General features: G+C 44.1%; 1 protein-coding gene and 1 long non-coding RNA gene across 2 annotated transcripts in view; one reads left to right on the plus strand and one right to left on the minus strand.

Moving 5' to 3' along the window:
- Nucleotides 1–14,231, plus strand: part of LOC311603829 — a 47,717-nt gene extending 33,486 nt beyond the window's left edge. Inside the window, exon 4 of the long non-coding RNA XR_014781277.1 lies at nucleotides 14,082–14,231. This is a non-coding gene — a long non-coding RNA (uncharacterized lncRNA). The remainder of the gene's footprint in view (nucleotides 1–14,081) is intronic.
- The window catches only part of APOB (apolipoprotein B), a 38,558-nt gene that overhangs the window by 11,386 nt on the left and 2,511 nt on the right, over nucleotides 1–24,661 (minus strand). The window contains exons 4-25 of the mRNA XM_084793020.1: nucleotides 24,124–24,269; nucleotides 21,915–22,068; nucleotides 21,046–21,201; nucleotides 19,589–19,713; nucleotides 18,830–18,915; nucleotides 16,791–17,010; nucleotides 15,798–16,025; nucleotides 15,384–15,501; nucleotides 15,129–15,275; nucleotides 14,255–14,466; nucleotides 13,768–14,005; nucleotides 13,165–13,341; nucleotides 11,620–11,811; nucleotides 9,740–9,907; nucleotides 9,047–9,258; nucleotides 6,189–6,371; nucleotides 5,468–5,589; nucleotides 3,917–4,127; nucleotides 3,200–3,375; nucleotides 2,888–3,075; nucleotides 1,953–2,098; nucleotides 253–626 (exon numbers count right to left, since the gene is read on the minus strand). Of these exons, the coding sequence (XP_084649146.1) occupies nucleotides 253–626; nucleotides 1,953–2,098; nucleotides 2,888–3,075; nucleotides 3,200–3,375; nucleotides 3,917–4,127; nucleotides 5,468–5,589; nucleotides 6,189–6,371; nucleotides 9,047–9,258; nucleotides 9,740–9,907; nucleotides 11,620–11,811; nucleotides 13,165–13,341; nucleotides 13,768–14,005; nucleotides 14,255–14,466; nucleotides 15,129–15,275; nucleotides 15,384–15,501; nucleotides 15,798–16,025; nucleotides 16,791–17,010; nucleotides 18,830–18,915; nucleotides 19,589–19,713; nucleotides 21,046–21,201; nucleotides 21,915–22,068; nucleotides 24,124–24,269 (3,979 nt within the window). The remainder of the gene's footprint in view (nucleotides 1–252; nucleotides 627–1,952; nucleotides 2,099–2,887; nucleotides 3,076–3,199; nucleotides 3,376–3,916; nucleotides 4,128–5,467; nucleotides 5,590–6,188; nucleotides 6,372–9,046; nucleotides 9,259–9,739; nucleotides 9,908–11,619; nucleotides 11,812–13,164; nucleotides 13,342–13,767; nucleotides 14,006–14,254; nucleotides 14,467–15,128; nucleotides 15,276–15,383; nucleotides 15,502–15,797; nucleotides 16,026–16,790; nucleotides 17,011–18,829; nucleotides 18,916–19,588; nucleotides 19,714–21,045; nucleotides 21,202–21,914; nucleotides 22,069–24,123; nucleotides 24,270–24,661) is intronic.

Here is a 24,661-nt window from a genome sequence, read left to right on the forward strand (position 1 = left end):
GATATTAATTAAATGTACTTATTAAGATATACAGATGCTTTGTTGTTACTGCCTAACACAGTGTTGAATACTTGCCATAGACTTAATACATGCTTTCACGAGTTGAATGAATGAAAAGGCTTCTGATTAGCAAGAAAAACATCTATAGGAAGGCCTAAGTCCTTTCCTCCTGTACCATCTCTGTATCAGAGCCCTCCCATCTGACTGTGCGGTCCATTCGCCCTGTGGACCCGTTACCTGAGCAGGCCTCACCTTGCACACTGTAGGAAAACAGGTCAACTGCAGAGTCAGCCTTCATGCGGTACTGAGCCTGCAGGCTGAAGTGGTCTCTGCTGGTGTTGCCACCAGTGTAGGAGGCTGACCAGTTGTACAAGTTGCTGTAGACGTTTGTGGAAAGGTCCAGAATACCCAGAAGAGGAACTTGCAGTTGATGTGTCTTAGGGATTGTAAATGTGGGGACCAGGAACTCTTGAGATGGCAGATGGAGTCCCACAGACTTGAAGCTGAGGGCTGGCGTCATCACACTCTCTGGCATCTTTAGGTCTTTTGAAGACTTGCCACCCAGAGGCAAAGGAATGTCAATTTTTATACTGTTCTTGTTCAATGTGTATTTGACCCGGCCATCACTGAAATGGACAAAGACAGTGTCCCCACAGTCAGATATTAAGAGCTCAAAACTCTGTCTTGACTCCTTCAGCAATAATACATCCCCCCTCACTGTGCTCTTTTCACTAGGATATTTTTATGCCTGAGACCCTTCTCTTTTCCCTCTATCTGCTAAATCCTTCCAAGATCCACCTCTATATCATTATGGCCCCTTATACTAGTTCTAAGGGGCATATCCTAATTCTGTGTATATAGTTATTTATTGATTAATTTGTTGGTGTCTGAAAGGCATGTTCCTGGCAGAAAGGATAAAACCTTACCCAGTTTCTGTCTTCTCGCAGTTTGTACTCTGCTGTTTTGCACATAGTGGATACTTGATAAGTATTTGCTAAACCTAACAGAAGCAACTTGGTATGTAAAATAACAGAGATGTAAGAGTCAGGAAATATGCATGATACTAATTGGGAATGTACCAGTAATTGGGAATGTTATCTTAGAATCAGCCTTTATGGGTCTTAACAATGTTATCTTTCTGCTGAACCCCAGAAATAGTCTTAAGGCATCAGATGAGCTTTGCAATCTTTTCAAACCTACATGCAGTGGACTATGATGATGACCCATACAAGTAAAGCAGGTGGTATGTGTTATAGTTGAATGCGCATTCCCTGCACTAGTGTGAAATGGCAGTATCCTGCATGTTCTGACCCCACATTCAGTAGTCTGATGAATGAGTTCTGCTGAAATTCCCATAGTAAAGAGCACATTTGATCGTCAGCAGTTTTGGTCTGTTTGGGGCTCAGGAAGATTTCTGCCTTGTCATAGTAATCAGGCATGTTCAATTGTGCTACTTAGCCACAACCTACTAAGAGGTCCACAGAACCCAGGACATTTAGATTCGGAACTGTGAGGATTATAATGGAGACTTAGAAAAGCATTGTCTTTTAAGCTCATGCTCCACCATTTTTTCCCCCCACAAAACAAATAAAGTATTCTGTACATGTTTGTTAACACAGAAATGAAGTGAGCAGTGTGGTTCTGAATTTCCTGTTAGGATTACGGCGCATTGCTAACCATCTCTTGGAATAAGTATCTTCATTTAATGCTCAGTGGCTGTTCTCACCCTCTGACTTCCCACTTCTTTCTCATCAGGCCACCATGGATTAAAGCGGGAGCTCACTTTGAATGATGCAAAGCCACCAGTGTTTATTCGGTAGCTGTTAATTGTCTCCATGTGCTTAAATAATTTCTCTGAAAGTTTTCAGCAATAAAGACTGCATTTGGCTAGGTAAAACTTTCCCATTGCTTTGTCCAGAACAAAGATAATGCCCGCTGGTTGCCCGTCATACCTCTTCAGGAAGAGGTTGTCTGGGATGTGGAAGTCGGGCAATCCCATTTTCTGCAGGTTCAACTCTGAGAGGCCACTGAGGTGATCTTGTAGAGTCTGGGAGTAAGGAAGGCCCCTGGATGCCATCTGAAGCCATGTGTTCGTTGCCTACAAAGCGACAGGACAGTTTTAGAGCAAGACATGGGTCTGGATGGACCTCCAAGTACAATACCATGAGCTGACAGTTCATGTTTGCAGACCAATTATCAAGTGCAAGGTGATACACTGAAAGTCAAAAAATAAGTTACAGGAAAGTATGAATTTGGAGTCTGTGATTTCTCTATATTTAAGTTTTACTTATTTATTTATTTATTTGTGTATGTATGTGTGTGGTTATATAATAGTGTGTTCATGTGTGCATGTGTTGACAAGATTGCAAAGAAGTCAAAGGTCAACCTTCTTTAACATGTTTGCCTAGCTTATTTTGAGCCAAGGTCTCTCACTGTGACCTGGGCTCATCAATTTGTCAGGGATTCATGTGTCTCTGACTATCTCATGGCAGGATCACGTGCATGCTACTTGCCTGGCTTTCTATATGGGTGATGGGGATAAAATTCAGATCTTCAATGCTTGTATAGCAAGCACTTTACTGACTGAGTGATCCTCCTTCCTCTACACACACACACACACACACACACACACACACACACACACACACACACACACGGCTTAGTTAGATTCCTAGCCAATGTCCGGAAGCTTCTTTTAAGCCAGAAAACTCTTTGCCTTAGTGGCATCTGTTGGATATTTTTTTCTATGCAGCTTTGAATGCCGCATAGGAAACTAGCTATTCAAGCTTTGTGTATGCATCTTTGAATATATCCGCACCCATCTCATTTGGTGCTGAAGTCAGCATCTACAGCCAAATGTTTAATTCTGCTGCATGACCATACTTACAACAGTTAATTTGGAACCCATGTGCCGGAAAGTCATGTCTGTGTGAGGGACTCTGTGATCCAGGAGACTATTGGCATAGTCATGCAACGTTCTAGGGTAACTGGAAAGATCCACAGGGAAGTTGGAGGCCACTTTTTTAGTATCCACGTTGGTTCCCGTGTTCCAATCAAATTCAATTTTCTCATTATCTGAAAATGCACATGTAAAATGGCTGTCAGTGGTGTGCGGTCAGCCCGTAGCTATTGCTCTCAGGAGTTACTCTTAAGCACAAAGTGCCCCAAAAAGGGCTCACATGATGGAAGAGACACATACCGTAACGCCACGCCACTCTCTTGGAAATTGTTGAGCCATAAGCCGTAGCAGATGAGTCCATTTGGAAGAGCAGCTTGGTGGATGACCAGTGGGTGTGGACCTCACTCCTGGCTTCTGCTTGCAAACGAGGTATGGAAATAACACCTTTGATCCTGCCATCTTCCTTTTTGTCATAACTATGGAAAAATAAACAAGTTGGCATCAATGATTTTTGTTCATTCCAAAGATGTAGGTACACAGGATTCAGTAACTAGAATTTTTGTTTTTAGTGATACAAACCAGACACATAAATAAATCAGAGATCCAACTATACATAGACCAAACTCAGTAACATATAAAGCCAATATTCAGAATGGAGTATGGCATTTGCAGGGAGGTAGATAAGCACTGTAAAAAAAAAAACATTTTCATCTTTCTCTCTAGCCTTGGTCAAAGAATTAAGCCACTCCAATATATCATGTCTTTGCCAATAAATAGGGACAGGGAAATGAGACAATGGTACAAGCACAGTACTTGATAGATAGATAAGAAGTGCTTGTTAAATATTAGGAATTTCCAGCCAAATATGTGCAAAGGAAGAAAATGTTGAGAACTATATTTCCAGGAAGATTGTAGAGCAGAGGTGACTCTGGCTTGTCCAGATGCCATCTTCAAGAAGAAAGCAAAGAACCACTAAGGGTCTCCAGCTCACCTCAGGTCACCTAACCCTTTCCTTACCTCACATGGCCCACAAGGGAGACCTCAGTGATTTTTTTGTTCTGAATGTCCAGGATGAGTTTGTAAGCATTTTTGTCCTTAGATGATTCATCATTAACTCTGAGGATTGTCCCAAAGTTGACATCAAACCCTGGAATTAGGACTTCACTAGATAAAGTCCTGCTTCGCCGATTATATTTGAACATTGCGGTAGCTTCAGACTGTTGCACTCCTGAGGAGTATAAGAGAGAGTCAAGAGATGCATGCTGGGAGGCTGTGTGAAGGAAAAGGAGGCAGCGGAGAAACCTGCAAGACCTTGGCTACCAAGGCTTTAAATGACTCTGGTTAAGATTTTCCCATGCACCACGTATCATCCATTCACTCAAACAATTTTCAAGTATTTGCTGGGGGCTTGTCATGAGCTAAGCCCTGTTCTCAACCCTGGCGTCCCCAGTCTTGTGTAGTGCATTTTCTAGAGGTGAGTGGGGCATGCAGACAGTAAGCAAACCAGCTACCTATGTCAGATAGCAGTAAATCTCATAAAGACATGGAAAAATGGCAATTAGGTCAAGAGATGGCGAGGGACAATAGAGGGGCTATTTCCTACATAATGGTTGTAAAAATGTCTTCCTGTTAAAGGGAAATGTGGGCAAGACCACAGTGAAGAATCATGCCATTTCTTGACTGGATTATTGAAATCATATACACACTAGATTCTCAGTTCTGTCTCCTTCCCATTTGTCTTCATCACGTTCCAACCTCAGAGTATTTGCACATTCCAGTTGCTTAACAATGCTTTTCCCTGTGGTATATATCCTATCTATTCTGCCATGTTTCCCTCTTTCTCTTTTTCAAAGCCAATTTTGGGCAGTGGTTCCATACGCCTTTTATCCCAGCACTTGGGAGACAGAGACAGATGGATCTCTGAGTTCGACGCCAGTCTGGTCTACATAGTAAGATCCAGGACAGCTGAGGCTACACAAAGAAACTGTGTCTCAAAAAACCAAAACAAAACCAAAACAACAAGCAAAAATTTAGTTTTACCAGTGAAAATTTCCCTTATTATTCTCATTTTACTGTTTCCACCATCCACCTATGTCCCTACCACTCATAATATTGCCTGGAGCAGAGGTTTGCAACCTGTGGGTCATGACTTTTTGGAGGGGGGTGGTCACATATTAGATACTTATTTTCATTAGGATTCCTAGCAGTAGAAAAATTACAATTGTGAAGTATCAACAAACCTAACTTTATGGTTGGGGGTCACCACAAGATGAAGAATTGTATTTGAAGGGCCACAGCATTAGGAAGGTTGAGAACGACTGTCTTATAGCCTCCTATACTCTGTTTTCTCCCCTTACCACTGGTCTGACATCCTGACTACTTGTTTGGCTGTTTACTCTAACTTCCATGAAGGTACAGACTTCATTTCTAGCCTCAGTTCTAAGGGCTGACACTTCCTGGGAACACAGGAAATATTTGTTAAAGGTGTTATCATAAAGATGTCCCCCTTGTAAGTCCTGAACCCATGACCGAGGCAGAGATATACAAGAGCCTCTTTTGTGTACTCACCTTCTGCTTGAACTAGGAACTTCAGTGTGTCGACCAAAGACTTGTCCTCTTTCTGGAGTTCATAGGTTGCACTGGCAGAATACTGCTCCACTTCTCCCGTGGGCTTCAGCTCTATCTCATACCTAAAGATGTCACATCATGTCCAGTGCACACTGTTAGCTCCTTTAAGGATGGTAAGAATATCATCCCCCCCCCAAACAATCTAGCTTCACACACCACAAGAATACATGTGTGGTTTTCGCATCATCTCATTCTCTTAGCTAATGATGATGACTCTAATGGTTCTAATTAATCTCCCCGAAAGCCCTGGTCAAGGGAAGCTCCCAGGATGCCCAGGGCTTTGGGATGAGTTGGAAAGTTGACTTGTGCCTATTATACTGAGAAGAAGCAGTGAGAATGGGGTACAGGGATGAAGATGAGCCCCAAAGCCTTGTGAGGTCTTTGAGCACACTGATCAGCATCACGAAGCTTATTCAATGGGTCTAGAGACCCTGAAAGGCACTCGACAGACTGGAATCTGCCATGGTCACCTCGTCCAGTGCATGGAGAAGGTCAAGGAGAAACCGAAAATGTTGGCCAGAGGAGAACTGTTTTTAAGTTCCCAGAGATGATGTGAGCTCTTAAGATGGGTAAACGTGGACACGCAATCCTTGGCATCTTTCTCTTTGTCCCTCCAGGCGGAAGGTAAGCAGGTGCTGGGCGAGCATTGAGACTCTCTCACCTTGTGTCTCCTGTCAGTGGGTAGTAGGAAGCCGACTCCGTGGAGCTGGCATTGGAGTAAGCCCCGGTGGTGCAGTAGTCCATCCCAGTGAAGAAAGGCTTGCAAGTTGACCAGGACTGCCTGTTCTCAATCAGAGGCGGGATCACTTCCGTTTTGGTGGTAGAGACCAAATGCAGTGTGTTGCTGGGGAAGAATGGAAAGGAAAAAAAAAGGGGGGGGGTGGAGTTAACTTTGCATCATGAACTGAAATGCCTATTGCTGAGTCTCACCACTCACGTCTGTCCCCCACTCTGGCTCACACCCACCTCACATAATTTGCTTTACCAAGAAACAAAGATGAGTACAAAGAGCAGCAATAAAATGATTGTAAGGACTCTTGTACTTCAGGTGTTACACTGGGTTCTTCATTACCTTCCATCCCTCCTCCTGCAGGCCTAGGATTCCAGGTTTACAGTGGGAGGAGAAGCCTGGAGAGAAGGGGTGGGACCCAGGCGGAGGAGGAGCAACTCTGCCTCCTTGGCTCGCAAGGGTTCTTACATTCTGAGTTCATTCTAGTAGCACTAAATGCTCAACGGTTGGCATCTGTCCACCCAACACCCCCGTAACAGCATGGTCTGGTGCTTTGTATTCGATTGTTAATTATGTTGCTCCCGGAGGGCTCCTTGATGTCTGTTAGGAGCAGCCGCTCACTACCCTAAGTATTTCTGTGTGACCTTGCCTCCCTGATTGACTGAAGGAAAGGCTTACACCTGGGCAGGGCAGGCGTGAGGGGCGGAGTTAAAGTTCACAGGCGCAGAGGGCAGAAGGATCACAGGTGGGACAGGTCCTGGAGGAGAAAGAGGACAGAGCCGCCAGAGGAGAGGTAAAGAACCGTGTGGGCAAGGAGGCGTGAACTCTGAGAAGGGAGTGGAGAGAAGCTGCCTACCTAGATGGAAAGGATAAGCAAGTATTTATGGAATTATGGGTGAGAAGTAGCCCAGATGGAAATTATTAGAGCAATTGGCATGGGCTGGGGGCTGGGAGGTAAAGGTAGTTTAGGGGATTCATATCTGCCCAGCCCCAGGTAAAATAAGGATATTCTAAAATCTATCAGCTGTCTATGTCTTTTATTGATTATGATAGCTGGTTAGACAACACCACTGGTTTCCCCTCCTTATGCTCTTGAAATGCTTTGGTATCACCAATCCCTGCCTTGCTTCCCAATCCTCACTCATATCCAGATTAAGATAGCAGAGTCTAACCTTTTTAAACTTTGTAACCCTTTAGATATGCTCTTTAAAAATGAGAAAATAGAACCAATTCTACCCATGTCCTAGTTTCTTCATTGGGATATGTGCTTTCTTTAAGAGCCCCACCACTACTTTTGGTGGTGTGTTAAGCCAAGTTTTGCTGATGTGCTAGCATCACTGGTGCCAGCAATGATCTCCTTAGGGCATGTCTACATCACTCACTCCTTAGTACTGTTTTCTATTTATTCCCTTCCTCCATTCACATGGTTATATTATCTGTGTCTGGCCTTAGTTTCTTGAGTCTTGTCTTATACAAACTGTTGTTTGGTCTTGCTCCTATAGGATTATCTCTTTACTGGGCTCAGACCCCTAGATTAGTCTTTTCATAGGATACCAAAACCAACAATCCAATACCTTACTCCAAAGTGTCCCCTCCTTCTCTCTCTCAATGAAGGCCCTATCATTTCTCTTTTTTCTTTCTTTTTACCCCACAACCAGTCAGTTTTCAAGCATTCAGTTTTCTGCTTCTTTACAATTTCTAGAGCTTCTGATCTCTGCTCTACTCTTACTGTTCTTCCAACACAAGCCACTGTCTCCTTCCACTCCTAACTTTTAACTGATTTCCAGTCACTTCTCTTCTACCATTTTTGCTCCCGAGACTCGTAGTACTTCCTCCAAAACACCAACTTACCTTACCTATACCCCTGTTCTCAATTCCTTTGGCTTCAGAAGAGTCTACCCTTTTTACAGGGGCTTAAGATGCTAGTCATGGTCCAAGCTGGATGACTCTGTCCCACAATAGCTTTCTTATGTTCCCTGTGCACTTTACTAACTCAGATCCTTCATCTCTTTCAATCATCTTTATTCTTGAGGCTATTACAAATACGTTACTGCACGCATGGACACACACATCTTTCTCCTTTGCTTGGGTAACTATGACATAGGCCTTCTAGGAGATCAAAAGCAGGTTCTTTAGAAAGCATTCTGACTCCCAAAGGCTTCATGATCTATGATTTCACAGTATACTATACCTCCTCCACCCAACCCTTGACTTATTGCTGCCATTTCCTTAATGGTACGCCTTCCCTGTAGAGTTAAAATCAAGAAGACTAGGGTCCTTGGGTATGTCCTTCAACAAACTCTATAGAAACCCGCCATCAAATGCTATTGCAGAGCAAGCAAATGATCGTATTGAGGATACAATTGAAAGTGGAACTCTTAATATAAAAGTCCAGATCCCATAATCCTGTGATTACGAGTGTGCTACACTACATGTTTCGTCAGAGTCAGCCACCACAAACCAGTGTGACCTTTGGTGTATTTCCAGGGGAAGAATGCTTATTTCCCAAGGATGTCTCTAGCAGTACGGTTTCTCGATTTTGAATGAAAATGAAATTGAACAGAACCCCGTAGCCAGATAATTACCAACCAGCCAGCAGATGTTAAATGTGGTGCAGAGAGGTGCAAGAACCTTCAGAAAAATGTGCAAAGTAGAGGCAAAGGCAATCCTCTCCTGTTTCACTGGAGCTTGAGTCACCCCAATTACTTATCTAGCCTGGCTAACTCCTGTAGATCTATACTCAGTTCTCTCTTTCAAGCAGGGCAGGTAGACCCGAGCAATAGAATTACCTGCCACTGAACAGCTTGACAGGCCTTTTTGGGGAGGGAATGATGACCTTCAGCTGCCCAGCCTTCAGGGCCACTCGAGCCTCCAGGCCTGACTCATGGAAGAAGTTGGTGTTCATTTGGACACCGCTCTTAGCGAAGTCTGGGATGATGACGCCCATGTTTGTCACAAACTCTATGGACACAGAGGGCTTTGCCACCAGCTCTGTCTGAATCTGGAAGTCAGAAGATGACCTGTTCAGTTGCATGCAGTACCTCGGCACTCTGGAAGACAGCTAAACCCCCCCTTTTTTTGAACCCTGGCAAAAGCCTCTGCTAATTCATGGTATAGGGACCATAACTGCATTGAGGAAGAAAAGCTAAAGCATTCAATTTCCCCAGAGCCAGTATGCATTTCCAAGGATTAGGAAGATCCTGGACTAACTTTAAACACTATCGAATATAAAGATAACCAGAGTCTTCATTCATTGGGAGAACAGCTGGCTTCTCTTTCCATTACTGCATCTGAAGTAGAGATGGTGAGAGATAACACATGCTGACAAAATTCTAAAATTCCTCATAAAAACTAGCAAGAAGATTGCAATCATGATACGCTCTGCCTTGAACTTGAGCACGTCTTATATATGTGTGCAAGGATCCCACCCCAAAGGAAAACAAACAGTCCTTGGTTTGGTTGCGATCAACACAGAGTCTTACATTGGCTAAATCCAGTTTCACTCCAGCCTTGGTCCCAGGGGTGATGACTCCAGATGAGGACACTTGCAGCTGTAACCCAGCTCCAGTGGGGAGCTCAAAGGCATTGTCCATGAAGATGTAGTGAAGAAACAAGTTATTCTTCGAGCCTTCTCTGATGGCTTGTACAACCTGCAATCCCACCATGAGATAGGAATTTAAAGTAAGCAGGATGTGGGTGATTTGTTACATGTGCTCTCCTAGATGCCACGCTGCAATGCTTCTTTATTCAGAAAGGGGGCAGCTAGGATGTTTTGATTATCTGGGTGGCCTGTTGCATGTAAGCTCATGATTATTGGTGTCAATGCATTGGGTGTAAGCAGTTTCTCTGGCTTGAATGTCACGTCATTTTAAACTGCTGACTTAGAGCTGAATCTCATAGCTATATGAACTTTTAGTATGATGGGTGGCATTATACTGCTCTTGTAAAGATCGGACTGCAAATGAGATTTTACCAGAAGTTCATCATATTACGGTAAAGTCAACTTTTTGAAAGTAAGTAGCAATGAAGGGCATGTCCATGTTAATATATATCGACTCTTGCTTTATTTTATATAACATTTTTGCAAAAGAACTTGAGGCTAGTGTCCTTTTTTTTTTTCCTTCCTTACGCAGTGCAGGAGATAGAACCCAGGCTTTATAGTGCCAGGTGACCTCTGTGTCACTGAGTTACACCCTCAGCTCTTGAGACTTCTGTGCTTAAAGCCAACATAACTTTTTATCTAATCATAGGCAACATAGTTGTATGTTTCCCCTTCATATTGCTAAACTTACACAATATAAACATAGCACAAATGTGGGTCATGAGATACAGTTGCTAAAAACCTTTTGTTTCATAGCTATTGTATCATTTTGGTGTTCAAAAAAGCTGCCAGCCTAGGTCTCAAGAGGTATGCCTAGAATTTTTTTCTGGAAGATCAAATTAATCTGCTTGAAACACAACTATTATGAATGGCTCCAATTCCAAATGGTATCGGTTTTTCAGATAACAAGAATCATTTTTTAAAGTAGAGTTTCGTGCATATGGTATATGTGTGTGTGTGCATGTGTGTGTGTGTGTGTGTGTGTGTGTGTGTGTGTTAACATGCACACTTATGTATGAAGATGCACTTAGCTGTGTATGGAGGCCAGAAATTAATTCTGGGTATTTTCTTTTATCATTCTCTCTTCGTTGACAAGGGTATCTCGCGGAAGCTTTCATGTTTGGGCCAGGCTATATGGCCAATGAGCTCCCAGGATCAGCCAGTGTCTAACTTCAGCAGTTGGGCCTGAGTGTTAAAGGCATGGCTGTGCTGGCCTTTTACACGAGTGATGGAGAGTCTACTTCAAGGTCTCATGTTTGCATTGCAACTGCTTTACCCACTGAGACTTTATCTTTCAAGACTTTATGTGTGCATATATGCATGTTTACATGTTTGCACATATATGGGAGTGCTCATGTCCATATGTACATGAATGTGTATATGTATATGTACATGTGTAGACCATATCAACCTCAAATATCATTCTTCAGGATGCTATTCACCTTGATTTGGAGACAGGGTCTCTCAGTTTTATTTGGAACTTGCTAATTTGGCTAAGTTCGTCTGCCATCCAGTCCTAGGAACTTGCCTGTCTCTGTCTCCTCAGTGCTGGGATTATCAGGTGGTCTGAACGCAAGTCAGCCTTCAGATCAAACCAAACCTTACTGATCTAGCCTCCTCCTTAGCCCTCAAGAATCCTCTTTACTGAAATTCAGGACTAACTTGTATTTTGAAGGATGTATAAAAACTGCTTTGTCAGGTTTGTGAGGCTGGGGGACCTAAGAGCACAACCAGTGCTCAGACAGGGCCGGGGTGACTTACCAGCTGTGGGATTCCCCGCAATGTTTGAGCGCCATTCAGAAGCAGCTTTCCGAGGACATGGAGGTCTCGGAGCCTGACAAAGCCAAGCTCTTCTCCCAAGATGCGGAGGTAGGCTCTGGCTTCAGGTGCTTCTTGAGATTTCAGATCTTTGATCAGCTTGTCCACAATGGGCATGATTCCACTCACCATGTCCTAGGAGTTTAGTAACAAAGTATCAAATGAGATTCCAGCTCTGGCCAGCACTGAGACTCCTCCGGCCAGTCTGCCCCATGCAGCTGCGATATGCTCAAACTCATGCCGTCACTGTAAGCAATGCGGGGCAGGTACTGGAATTGGGCCCTACCTTTTAGTGAAGGAGACTGGTTCTAAACAGAGATTGAAGAATTACAAGCTCTTGTCAGGGACAGGAGTGTTTTCAAAGCAATGCTTAGCTTGAAGGAGAATTAGGGAAACCTTGTTCTCCAGATGCCAGGATCCTCAAGGCTTCTCCAGATTAGCATGCTCTCTGTTCCCATCACTTGCTCAGCCTTCTGGCCCTTTACTAGGAATTAGTGCTAGATTTCTTGAGGAAAGGTGGCCACTATCCAAAGCAGATGAAAGTTTGAAAGCCACATGGCTACAGATCCATGATTAGAAACAGAAAAAGCGCCAAAGACTGACATGAGGCATTGTGAAGAAGACCTTAAACGGACCAGCTTTAGGTAGAGGTCAGAAATCAGAAGTTGGGCACAGACCACCCATTAATACTGGAAAACAAGCTATGGCCCTACTTCTAAACCTTGACTGTGCATCCATGTCCCCTGGAGTCTTGATAAAATGGAGTGGGATTCAGTAGATTGCGGATGAGCACAAGAATCATCTTTGCTAACAAGTTCTTTCATGGTGCCGATCACAAGACTGTATGTACTCTGAGAACAAACAAGTAGAGGAATAGGAAAGTCCAGCAGACACAGCCTCATTTCTACTCCATGAAGCAGGTGCTTACTGCCAGCTTCCAAGTGGAGTTTGTTCTCATTGGCCAGTGCATTGATGTGAGTGACAGCTGAGGAAAAGTTGTTAATAACAATGAAAATATTAGCTTAGCTTAAAATGTATAATCTTGTCGGCTTATTAAACAATCCGGAGTAATGTCAGGAGCTGTGCACCTTGTTTCACTCAGCTGTTAATCTGATGGTGTGAGATATGGGTTGTTGTCAGTACCCCACTGATGTAGGAACAGATCAGTTACACCTAGCACTGGGCAATTTACCCAAAGGTGCACAGCTTGGAGACAGCAGGATGTGAACCCAAGCTCATGTCTGAGACGGCACATTCGGTCATTTCACTGGAGTACCTCTAATTGATCTTTTCCCACTACTTCCAAGAGGCCCTCATCTATAGAGGATGTTGGCTCTTGGTCCCTCCCACAAAGGTGTCTAATGTATAGCCACAGTGAGTATATCAGGTAGGTAGAACTTCTATGTCTCCTAGGCAGAGAGGTGAATGAATGTCTGGCAGTGAGACCCAAGCTTCTCTTACAAAAAGAGACATCTAACAAACACATACCTGTTCGTGCTTGTCATCATTGGTGTAGCCGAAGTGGTCCACTAAGACCTTGGAGACACGGTCAGGAACTTGGCCATTGACCCAATACAAAGCCTTGTTGACACTGTCTGGGAAGAATCCTCGATTACCAAAAAGAGCTTCCAGTGTTGGCTCAAAGCCCTTTCCTTCCAATCCAATCTGAGAAAGAAGACCAGACAAAAGACGCCATTAAGCCTTTGGTTGTACAGCAGGTCTTGCCCCCACCTCCATATGCTCATGTAATAAAACAACCAGCAGATGAACACGACAGAAACACTTAAAGGAAGTTGTTTATTTAAATTTCACTAGTCTCCTGAAAGGTAGCACTCTTCTGGCTTTCCCTAGAACACAGAGAAGATGAGTAATGAAACCAAGGAGTGGATTCAGGGTTTGATGGGAAGGAATCATGTATGTAGCTCAATGGAGAGCTCATGCGTTTTCTAGGGCTCGGGGTCCAGGGACTTCTCTGAGACATCTTTGGTTCTATATAGTCTAAGGAGTCATGCTTCAGATGACCCCTAGTGGAGAGGATGGGGTTATACAGAATGGACAAATGGCATTGAGATCCTTCAATCTCACACGCACCTCAAAGAGATCCATTGATGCAAGTCCAAAGACTGCGAGGGTGGTTTTCAGCATGGTTTCTTTGGGAAGATAACTGCTTGGGTCAAATATAAGATTCCCCTCTACTTTGGCTGAGACTGGGTCAAACGATGGAAGTGAAGCAGATTTGGAAATTTGATAGTTCCGGGAAAATTTTCTGAAGTCCATGATTGTTGGTAGTTGAATATTCTCCAAAGCATTTTTGATCAGAAATTTCAGACTAAATGAAAGTAAAAAATATATGTTAAGTAAAAATACCATGTTACTTGTTCATTATCTCTTCCTATCCAAAGCAGATACAGATTTCTAATTGCAACGAAGATATATGGACTTATACATCCCAAGACTTTGGCTCAAGGTCTGTGCACATTCACTTAAAGTGTCCCCGAGGACAGGCAAGGCCAGAATGAGGATTGATGTCCCATCCAAGGGTTTTCAGTGGCTATGGGAGAATATGACTCTTACTTACTCTTGGACATACAGTTCTTCTGAGTTCAAGATGTTGGCAATGTGAGATGCCACAAAGTTCTTCACCTGGTCACTCTGTTCCCATTGGAGAAGCTGGACAATTTTGTTAATATCTGATGAGGAAGGGGCCCTCATCAGCAAGAGATAGGCAGCCAGTCTCTTCTCCACTGGAGTGGCACCATCCATAAAGGTATCAAGAACGACCCTTCGGACCTGCAGGGGAAGAGGATATTGGCAGGATGGCATGGACGCTGGAGTGTCTGCCAGCTCATCTTTATGGGAAAGTCCAATTTCTTTATAAAGTGGCTGCAAATGCTGATACCTAATCTTTCCAGTGTCGTTCAGGGTGACCAGACCAAGGAATGGTCCCCAGAGGAATTGTATAGACTCTGTGCTGAGCTCAATTGCACTAAAGCACACGCATCATGACCAACTTATGCTTTGCGTGTAGATCTGCCACTTAGGGAAGATAAGTGTCCTCCTAATGTAGATTATTTCAATGTAAAGATAAATATGGAACATGATAGTGAGTTTAGGAAAGGCGGTCTCTTCACCACATAAGGTAGGACTAAATTTACTATTCACTTTGATGAGATTGAGTAGTACCTATGTTTTCCCAAAATGAGATGACGGTTAATTTGGCAGTAGGATAGCATGTAGAAAAAAATGTGTTCCGCTTTGTGGATTTAGCTACAAAGTAGTGTGTTTTTCATGTCCACATAGTACCAGGATTCCAATGGGCTTACTGAAACTGACAATTTAGATGATTGTACGGGAAGGCTGGGTGGTGAAACATAATTGATTGCGTTTATGCTTTCTGAACCTTGTTGATCAGCATCGACTTTCAGCTCTTAGAACCCCACAATATACTTTACCTCATCTCCCATTTCCATTTTCCTCAGGGCCTGGAGAGCAGCTTTCTGAATCAGCAGAGATGGTTTTGTACTTCTCACACAATTCAGGACTGAGGACTTGAGTTCTGGCATTACTTGTTCCATGGTTCTGCCCATATTTCCAATGATCTTAATTGAAGAAATGAAACAAGAGTTTAATCACAGTGTAGAAATAAGGGGTTTCTGGGATGAACGTTTTTGAAATGGTGTATATAATACAAAATACTGAAAGAATACCCTCAGAATCAGGTAGGTGTGGTCTTCATCCCCCAAGCACTCATTGCCAATTTGTTTCAACAAGTGACCAGCAATATCCTGCAGGTCTGGGCTCCTTGTAGGGTCCACTTCATAATAGCTACCAAGTTGAGAGAGAGAGAGAGAGAGAGAGAGAGAGAGAGAGAGAGAGAGAGAGAGAGAGAGAGAGAGAGAGATTACAAGTTACTAAACATGGTTAAGCTTCTCTTAAAATCCAAACTTCTGTTTACTGACTCTTATTTCCATCTGTCATTCTCAAAATGAGCAATAGAAAAGCAGAGGAACAGGCGTTGGGATTTAAAGGTGGGGAAAGTGCCACACAAAGCAGAGATTTGGGGTTTCCTTTGTTCCCAGGAGGATTGCTGTAAGGCAGAGCAAGGCAAGATGGAGACTCACTTGTTAACCACGTGGCTCAGCGCATACAGGGTGGCTCGGCTCTGATGCTCCTTGGCTGTGTTAAAGATCTCTCGCAGCCTCTGAGTTGAGGGATTTGGCATCAGAGCCACCAGGTAGGTAACAATGTCAAGCAGCAGAGGGTGAGCCTTCTCTGTTTTCAGCCACTGGAGGATGTGAGTGTAGCACTGGGGCTGTCCACACTGCACCAAGGCTTGTAACGTGATAGGGCTGAGGAGAGACATGCAGAGAGAGTTACACAGAGGAGCTTGGTTTCATTACACAGAGGAGCCCAATGTCCTCAGCACCTGGGTGTGTCCTCTGCCAGGAGAGTACGCACATCCTTTATTTACTGCCCAGAGATAACTATCTATCTTTCAGACTATAGATCAAAGCCCAGGGACCATGAGGACCTCCTCCATGATGTCTTCCCTAGGGATATTACCACCACAGCAGCATCATGGAGGGCAGGTGAAGGACCCTCAGGTCTGAAATGAATGAGGACTGTTATCACTCTCTTTTGGTTGCAATATAGACATACCTTGTCAGCACAAACATGGGCCACCCCGGCCTCGGTCCCTCGAGCAACTATTACCTATATAGCTAGTGGGGAACCTGTATGTTTTGTTTATCTGAGTTCTCTTTCTATTAGCCAGAAAGCTTTAAGGGAGATCCAAAATATGTTTTTCTCCAGCTTTTTATGGTGCTCACAGTGGAATTAGGGATTAAAGATACCCATAAAATGTGAGCACTACTCAGTACTCTTTAGGTTAGCACACAGAAACATGAATGCCTTCAATGTTTTGTGTGTATGTGTGTCTGTGTGTGTTGCCTACCAAACGCTAAACACCTTAGATGACAGTTCTTCAGACAGTAGGTATGAGCTGATTAACGGGTTAAGTGAGTTGACAAATAGTTCCCAAGATTCCTGGGCTAAAGGTTCTGCAGCTTCCGCAGGTCAGTTGAGAATTTGATTTGTAACCATTAAAGACCTACCTGGACACACCAATCAGCTGTGGCAAGAGGGATGCAATTGCTTCATGGCTGAGACCCCTCAGCTCAGTAACCAGTTTATTGAAAAGATTTGCTCTCTGAGCATTCTGCTCTGTGATAGACAGTCTTTCCAGTTCTTGAAGGGTTTTCAAAGCAGCATCAGCCTGCTTTGGGGGTGACGTGGACTTGGTTCTCTCAAAGGCCAGACCCACCTGCTTGGGACCTGGAAGAAGAGAAGTGTCAAGAGAGTTTTGCTTTTCAACGACTTTGTTGAATATAAACTGGAAATGGCATGGGTATCAGAAGAGGGGGCAGAAAAGACAATGACTTCTTTCTCAACTTTTATTAGACATCAGACTCTGAACTGGATGTTTTCACTCACCCATCATAGCCTTCTAGAGGGGAGGGTGGTATTCTACAGCTCCAAGAGAGGAAAAGGCAAATAAGGTGAGCAACTTAATTTGATAATTCTTCAAAAAGTTCTTTTTAATTTATGTGTATCTCTGTGCGGATTTGTGTGTATAAGTGCAGTTACCCACAAAGAAAAAAAAGAAGGTGTCAGAGTCTTGGGAGTTGGAGTTTCAGACAGTTTTGTGCCACCCAGTGGGAGTGCGAGGAACTGAACTCGTGAGGAACTGAACTCAGGTCCTCTGAAAGAGCAGCATGTGCTCTTAACTGCTGAGCCACCTCTCCAGTCCCATTACGTTGAGAATTCTTACCCAAGAACTCTCTAGGTCTTTGAGGTAAACCTAGAGTTGAATCCAAGAGTGTGTGAATCTGGTATCAGATCCTCCTGTGCCGTACAGAATGTCTAGGAGGTGCTACTCCTGCCACGGCAATACTGAGGCTAAACTCCGTGGTCCCCACCCATCCATTCTTCTACTTGGACCTCTTAGCAGCATGTGGAGAGGGGATACTCCTTGCAGCCCCATTAGAAGCTACAGTATTGACTTTGATCAGTCTTAGGCACTCATTCTCTGGCTGATACTACCTTTAAACCTCATTGTGTGTCAATCCCCTCTTTGGCAGTCATTTTCAACCTTCCTAGTCCTGTTAGTCATATTGTGGTGACTCCCAACCATAAAGTCATTTTTGTTGCTACTTCATAACTGTAATTTGGCTACTTTTATGGATTATAATATAAATATCTGTGTTTCTTGATGGTCTTAGGTGACTCCCATGAAAGGGACATTTGGCCCCAAAGGGATCATGACCCACAGGTTGAGAACCACTGGTCTATGGGCTGGACATCTAGGTATGTGTCTCCACCCTCTGAGCTCACAGGCTCTACCAACCAAGAAAGAAAGCAATAAAATAACGAACAAATCCAAGTGTTGACAGATTGACATACAAAGCCTCACTGGCCTGGGGTTAAACTAGAATTTCCAAAAGCTTTTTTTAACTCTAAAGATCACTTCCTTAGATCACTTCCTGGCCTGATTCTGAAGTTCCTTTCCTGCTTCCCTGTATCATCTGGGATGAATCTGAGTCTTATAGATATATAAGATTGTCAGTGTTGCCAGAGTTACCACATTCACATCAGATTTCCAGTTTCTACCCATACAATACCAGACAGTTGCATATATTGCCTCATTTTACTTTGTCACACAATCACTTGACACCCTGAAGTGCCTGCTTCTTTCTCTCTTTCTCTCTTTCTCTCTCTCTCTCTCTCTCTTTCTTTCTTTCCTTTTTTCTGATTTATTTTATTTATTACACGTACAGTGTTCTGCCTGCATGTATGCTTGCTTGCCAGAAGAGGGCACCAGATATCATTATAGAAAACTACCATAATGAGCCACCATATAGTTGCTGGGAATTGAACTCAGGACCTCTGGGAGAGCAGCCACTGCTCTTAACCCCTGAGCCATCTCTCCCGTTTCTTGAAATGCTTTCTTGATAGTTACAGCCCAGTGGCCAGAACACCATAGTCCACATCACTTATTGGTCTTCAGGCATTCAAGAGGGACCATGCCAAGAGCTGGCCATGGATGGCACCCTGTGGGCAGATTTCTTGGCACGGGGGAGACATAAAGTCTTACCTTCACTGAAGAAGCGACTGTTGATCTTAGGTGTGTCTTCAAGACTCAGTGTCTGTGTAACCTGTGTCATGATCCCATACTTATTCCTGGTAACACAGGAAGTACATTGCATTATGGGTGACCAGTTCTCAAGAAAATGTTATTCTTTTCGAGCTGAAATGTCTTGATCTATTCTTCTGCCCCAATTTTGTCCACTTTTCAAAGGATGTTGAAATCCACCTATCTTGATCCTCTGATGGGTTGTGCCCACTTCCTCCTGTTCACGTGAATTATCCTTTCTTCTACTCTACACCAGTCTAGAATTCCCAGAGGGTCGGGACTATAACCAGGCCTTGAAACTCTTTTGTAGCTCTCACAGCCCAGTCTCGAGGATACAACAATTATCTAACAGATATTATTCAAATGTCAGTTTTTAACATAGAGTTAGATATGTAAGTCTCCATCAGAAAAATACTGAATCTTTCACAAAGCTCTTTCTAACTAGGGTGTTATGCAACCAACAATTCACAACTATTCTGATTCCACAAGCCCCTAAGGTCTTAGTCTGAGATACCCTTTGTTGGCCTCAAATTGTTGCACACATGCGCAAGATCTTTCTGGAAAACTCTCTGTTATCTTAAAAGCAGGACAACAGTGATCTCTGCCTTGTACCTTTCACAGCTTCCTCTAAGCCCATCCTAGTCTAGAATGGGCCCTCAGGATGTGTTCAGCTCCACCAACCCACTAACTGATGAGCACCGGAAACCGCGGGTGACCTACTTGTAGGAGAAAGGAAGGAAAAGATGCTGCTCATTGCAGGTGGCTCTGGACACATGCTTCCTCTTGGGGTCCAGGGTGTACTGGCAAGATTGTCTGCTGCTGATGAGAGTTGACAAGGGGCGGACCTGTGAACAGGAGCAGAGGAAAGTATTTTGGTCAGTCCCTGGGATTTCAAGCTGGCTCTTGCCATAGGGAGTAGTCTTCAAGAAAGCAGAGGATGGAAGTCTGTAGCACTGGTGAACTCAGTGAAAGGGAGAGAACCCAACACTTGACATTAGCTAAGCAGACACAAGACAGCACATTCAAGGATGCATGTTCTATCCCAGCGGAGCATTCATCATGTTTAACGCGTGCACCTTGCATCCTACATTACCTTCCATGCATATGTATACCTCACAGCTTCCATTTATATAAGCTTTTTAGTTTTTCACATTTATTCCACATCTCCATGACTCTGTCCAGTGTGATACACAAATGGCGGATTCTTGGTCTTTCCTGGTCAGGCCTAGGAATGCTTCTCTGCACAAGTCACTTTATGATTTTTATCAAGTATTGTATGTAGTGTCCCTTACTGGCAGATGTGTAAACTCTGTTGCCACACAGGCTGGAAGCACCTTGAGGGGATGCTATCCACGGTTCATCTAATTCCATCTTCCGTTCTTCCTTCTCTGTCTTCCTCTCTCCCTCAGCACAAGGGTGAACACAAAGTAAATTCTAAGAAAAGATGCCAAGCCAGTGCATTGGTCTTGTCTGACTCTGGCTCTTATGGTCAATGACCATCTCTTTCTAGCTTCAAGGAAAATGTCCAGGAAATTTGGCAGGGATGGCAGGAATTGTTCAGTAGTTCTTGTTGACTGAGACAACCTGTGACTCATGTCCTGGGCTGTGTTACAGGGACTGGGAAAACTCAGGTAATGTGTGCCATAGAACCCCGTGTAGCCCTGAGGTGGTTAGCACTGAGGCAGAGGAGCTTAGACAGGACCTAGAGACTTAGTTCTAGGCGGGTTCTACTTGGGATGACAGAACAGGAGGCTGAGACAATCACTCATGTCACTTTACGGCCTGAGGGAGGTGAGAGAACATAGGCCTTATTAATTCTGTGGAGGCCACTCACTTAGGACAGACAACTACTGGGTAGGGAAAGGAAGTGACAGGTATGTCATCTCAGGGTTACACAGCTAGATGGTTGGTGCTATGACAGAAGGGCAGCAGGAAGGACCAAGCTCTGGGGTGGGAGTCCAGAATCCACATCTATCCCTGGCATAATTTATAACAGCCCTTCAGCCTTGGCAGTCCTTCCCATTTCTGGTCCTCAGGGTCCCACTGCAGTTTTTTTTTTTTTATAATGGATAAACTGGGAAGGCTCTTCTCTGAGATTCCCACTAGCTAGAAACATGCCAGAATTTCCCCAAGAAGGCTGTTGCTTAGTGTGTATGATGATGTGGTGTGAGACTTACCAGGCCTTTGATGAGGGCAAGAGGGCTGACCCCTGTGCTGATGGGCTGGAAGCCATCACATTGCTGCAGGTTCCTCTCTGTGGACATTTCTGCTGCCACTGTTCCTTTTCTTGAATTCACGGTAACCTGAGTCGAGCAGTTTCCATACACAGTATCCTGTGGGAGCCCAAGATAAATAAAAGCAGTCATGTGTGAAAATAGATGTATATGGCTGTTTATTTCAGTACTATCTGTGTGACCAAACACACCAGGTGCTTGGGAGGGCTGGGAAAGATACCTGGGCCCAGAGGCAGGAGGGATATGGATTGGGGAATTTTCTTAGCCCCCAGACAGAGGGTAGCATTGCTGTGACTGACCAGCTGGTAGGTTTTTTTTTCTTTTTTGGATGTGGGAGGGCAAGGGGGGCGCGAGGCAGGCCCATGATGGGAGTGGTCCCAGGGCAAGGCAGACAGGATGAGTCTCTCTGTTGTCCAAACATAGTGGAGTCAAGAGCTTAGAATAAAATCAGAACTCAGAAACGTTCTTGTGATTCTCTCTGAGGTTGATTTGAAATACAGTATATTCTAATCTTTCTGGTGTCTAAAATACTCAAGTCTTTCCTGTGCTACGATATAGGCACAGGGGGAGAAGCCTTAACCATAGCAAGTAGAGTGGCTTTTAAAGCAGACCCAATCTGTTCAAGGTGGTGTATCAGTGAGTTCTGGGGACATGGGGAACTGTGGTCCCTGGTATCGCACAAGTCCAGGGTCCCCCATGTAACCACTGTACAGCCTATCAAGAGACAGTGTATTTTATGTAACCAGCGGCTGGCCTCTGACACGTGAAGAGGACTTTGAAAGGCCACTGTCATCAGCTTTTAAGATTCTCACCAGGAACAACACTTGTTTGTCTTCTTCTGTCTCCGGGGGAACCAGGAGGGCAGAAATGATGCCCCGCTTGATGTTCAGGATGTAGTTAGGCTCATCCTTGTCCGGGTAAAGAACGAGCTGTTTCCCTTCAAGAATGGCCAGCTTGAGCTCGTACCTGTCCAGGAGAAAGGAGGGACATGCTCACAGGAAAGCCTTTCTTCAGTGCGAGCCTGCAGAGGGAGCCAGGGGCAGGGGAGGGTTGCCAGGGGCTCCTTTTGGGACATGTCTTCTTTATACATATGGTCGCCTTCCCCATACGTTTCCCCCCAAGTCTACAAATATGTGTTGGTCTTCTCCTTTTTTTTCTTGCCTTCTTTTTCTTTTTTGGCTTGATTCGGCCCTCCCTTCTTTTCTCCCTTTGCCTTTTCTCCCGTTTTTATCCTTTCTATGGACATCTCCTTGTACCCGTCAATGTCACATGTTCTGCTCATATGATTCTGTACAGACTTTTGTGGATGTAAACACAGAGATTTTTGGCATGTTTTATACAAATGACATTACATTAAGTGTGTGCTTTCTTCATTTTTAATTAATTCAAACTCATTTAATTATACTCTGGGGACACATGAATCATTTGGTGTAGCTCCACTAGAGTCTCTACCAAAAGCTACACAATGTTTCATTTTTTTTAGGTTATATACAATTCCTTAAACATTGCACCATTTGAGAGCATTCACACACACACACACACACACACACACACACACACACACACACACACACACCCGCACACACACACACACACACACACACACACAGTGGTCACACAGATAATACTGAAATAAACATCCATATACATCTATTTTCACACATGACTGCTTTTATTTAGATGGGCCAGAGTCCCAGAGATAACTGCTATGTCAACATAAAAATATTATCAACTGGACATTTAAATATTATCAATTGCTCCATGGCTTTCATTTCTGCCACCAGTGTATGAGAATGTACTATTCTTCCCTGGAGCAATGGTGCCATCTCAAGTTTTGTAGCTCACTAGGTGTGAGGTGAGAAATCCTTTTTTAGTACATCATTTGCATTTCTTTACTACTAGTGAATTTGAGCTTCTTTTCATACAGCTGTCAGACACCCACTTTCTTATTCAGTCTCAGGCCAAGATGGAAGTCCAGGTTACTTGGATCTTAGGGGCTGTCTTTCTCTTGGAGACTGTTTGAACCACCAAGGGCCTGGCTGTACCAGCTCCAGTTAAGTCCACAGGAGAAGAGGACCAGGATCACCTCTCTCCCATAGCTCTTGACCTCTCAGAACATTCTAGACACTGTAGTGCAAGCCTGCAGAGTCCTTGTGGTCAAGAGAAGGGGAAGGGATCAAAGAATAACTGCCACTTTCTCCTCTTACTGCAGCTTTCCCCTCTAAGTCTCTAGTAAGTGAGAAGTCTTGATGGAAGACAGGGACATTTTTGCCTATTTATCAGACAAAAGACTAGGTCATAACATGTAGAAAATCTAAAAAGAGGCAAGAGAAGAGTTTCCCCTGCTACCAAGTTAACAACCCTGTATTTGCCTGTGTTCCCCAAACTTAAGGCTTCCTAAACTAGACTGGTGCAAGGCAAGGGTGGTGTGAAACCACTTGATTGGTACAGCACTGTCACTGATGTCTTAGGAGCGATGCCAGTTATAAATGACAGTACTGGTCTCCAGTGCCCAGTGGCTGCACAGCAGTCCTGCATAGCCTGCTAAGGTCCTGCTTGCCCTTTGTCCTGGGCTGAACACATGCCACACCCTCACAAACACAGGGGTCCGTGCAGCACTTGTGATCGCACTGCAGCAATGGCTGCCTGATCCACCCTGAAGACCCCCAGGCAGCATCCTTGCTCAGTTCTCTAAACAAGATCTTGCTTGTTTAAACAAACCATCTCAGCTTTATCGTCTGAAAAGTGCTTCAACCATGAGATCTGTTAGAAGAACAATTTAAATGATAATCAAGGGAACTTAAGTAGAGAAGAGTCAATAACACCTCCCCCCCCCCTTTAGATAGATGTGAAAACTCCACGGTACCCTGAGCTGTGGTAGGCACTGAATACAAATGCTAGCACACAAAGGCGTGCCTGACACGAGTGTACACACTCACATCCTCCACACACGCATGCATATGTAGCATGATCAACTCATGTACCGTTCATGAAGCTCAGATACTTAAAGACAGGCCTTACCTGGACATGGCAGTTGCGAACTCTTCCGAGTTCTTGGTTTTCTTCATCAAGGCCTTGCCCTCAGGGTTGAAGCCATACACCTCTTTAAGGGTACACTGGCTGGTCCTCATGATGAAACCGCAGAGTTGGGGGACGTCCAGCTCCACCTGAGAATGGAAAGTAGTGACACATTCAGCCTCTCCATCCAGAATTAGGAGACGTCACTGCAGCCCAGCCTCCAGTCAGGACACTGAGGGAAAAGGTTTTTGAGAACGATGTCATGGAGTCCCCAGAACTGCAAGTGCTAAATGCACCTCATGCGCTTCCATGCCTAGGCTTATATCTCTTCTTCCTATGTTAAGAAGTTTCTTATGTTTGTCCCTACACATGGGAAGGAGAATGTCCTTGCATTGATTTTAAATTTACTCACTTTACTTATAAAGAGTTTGGGGTGATTGCCTAGAAGAAATGCATCGTGGAATGAGAGTTAAGAAAACAAAATGAAACAAACAACAACAACAACAACAACAACAACAAAAATAGCAAGCAGGAAAAGTGA

Source organism: Acomys minous, assembly GCF_964271855.1.
Source record: "Acomys minous genome assembly, chromosome: 8".
Taxonomy (NCBI): Eukaryota; Metazoa; Chordata; class Mammalia; order Rodentia; family Muridae; genus Acomys; species Acomys minous.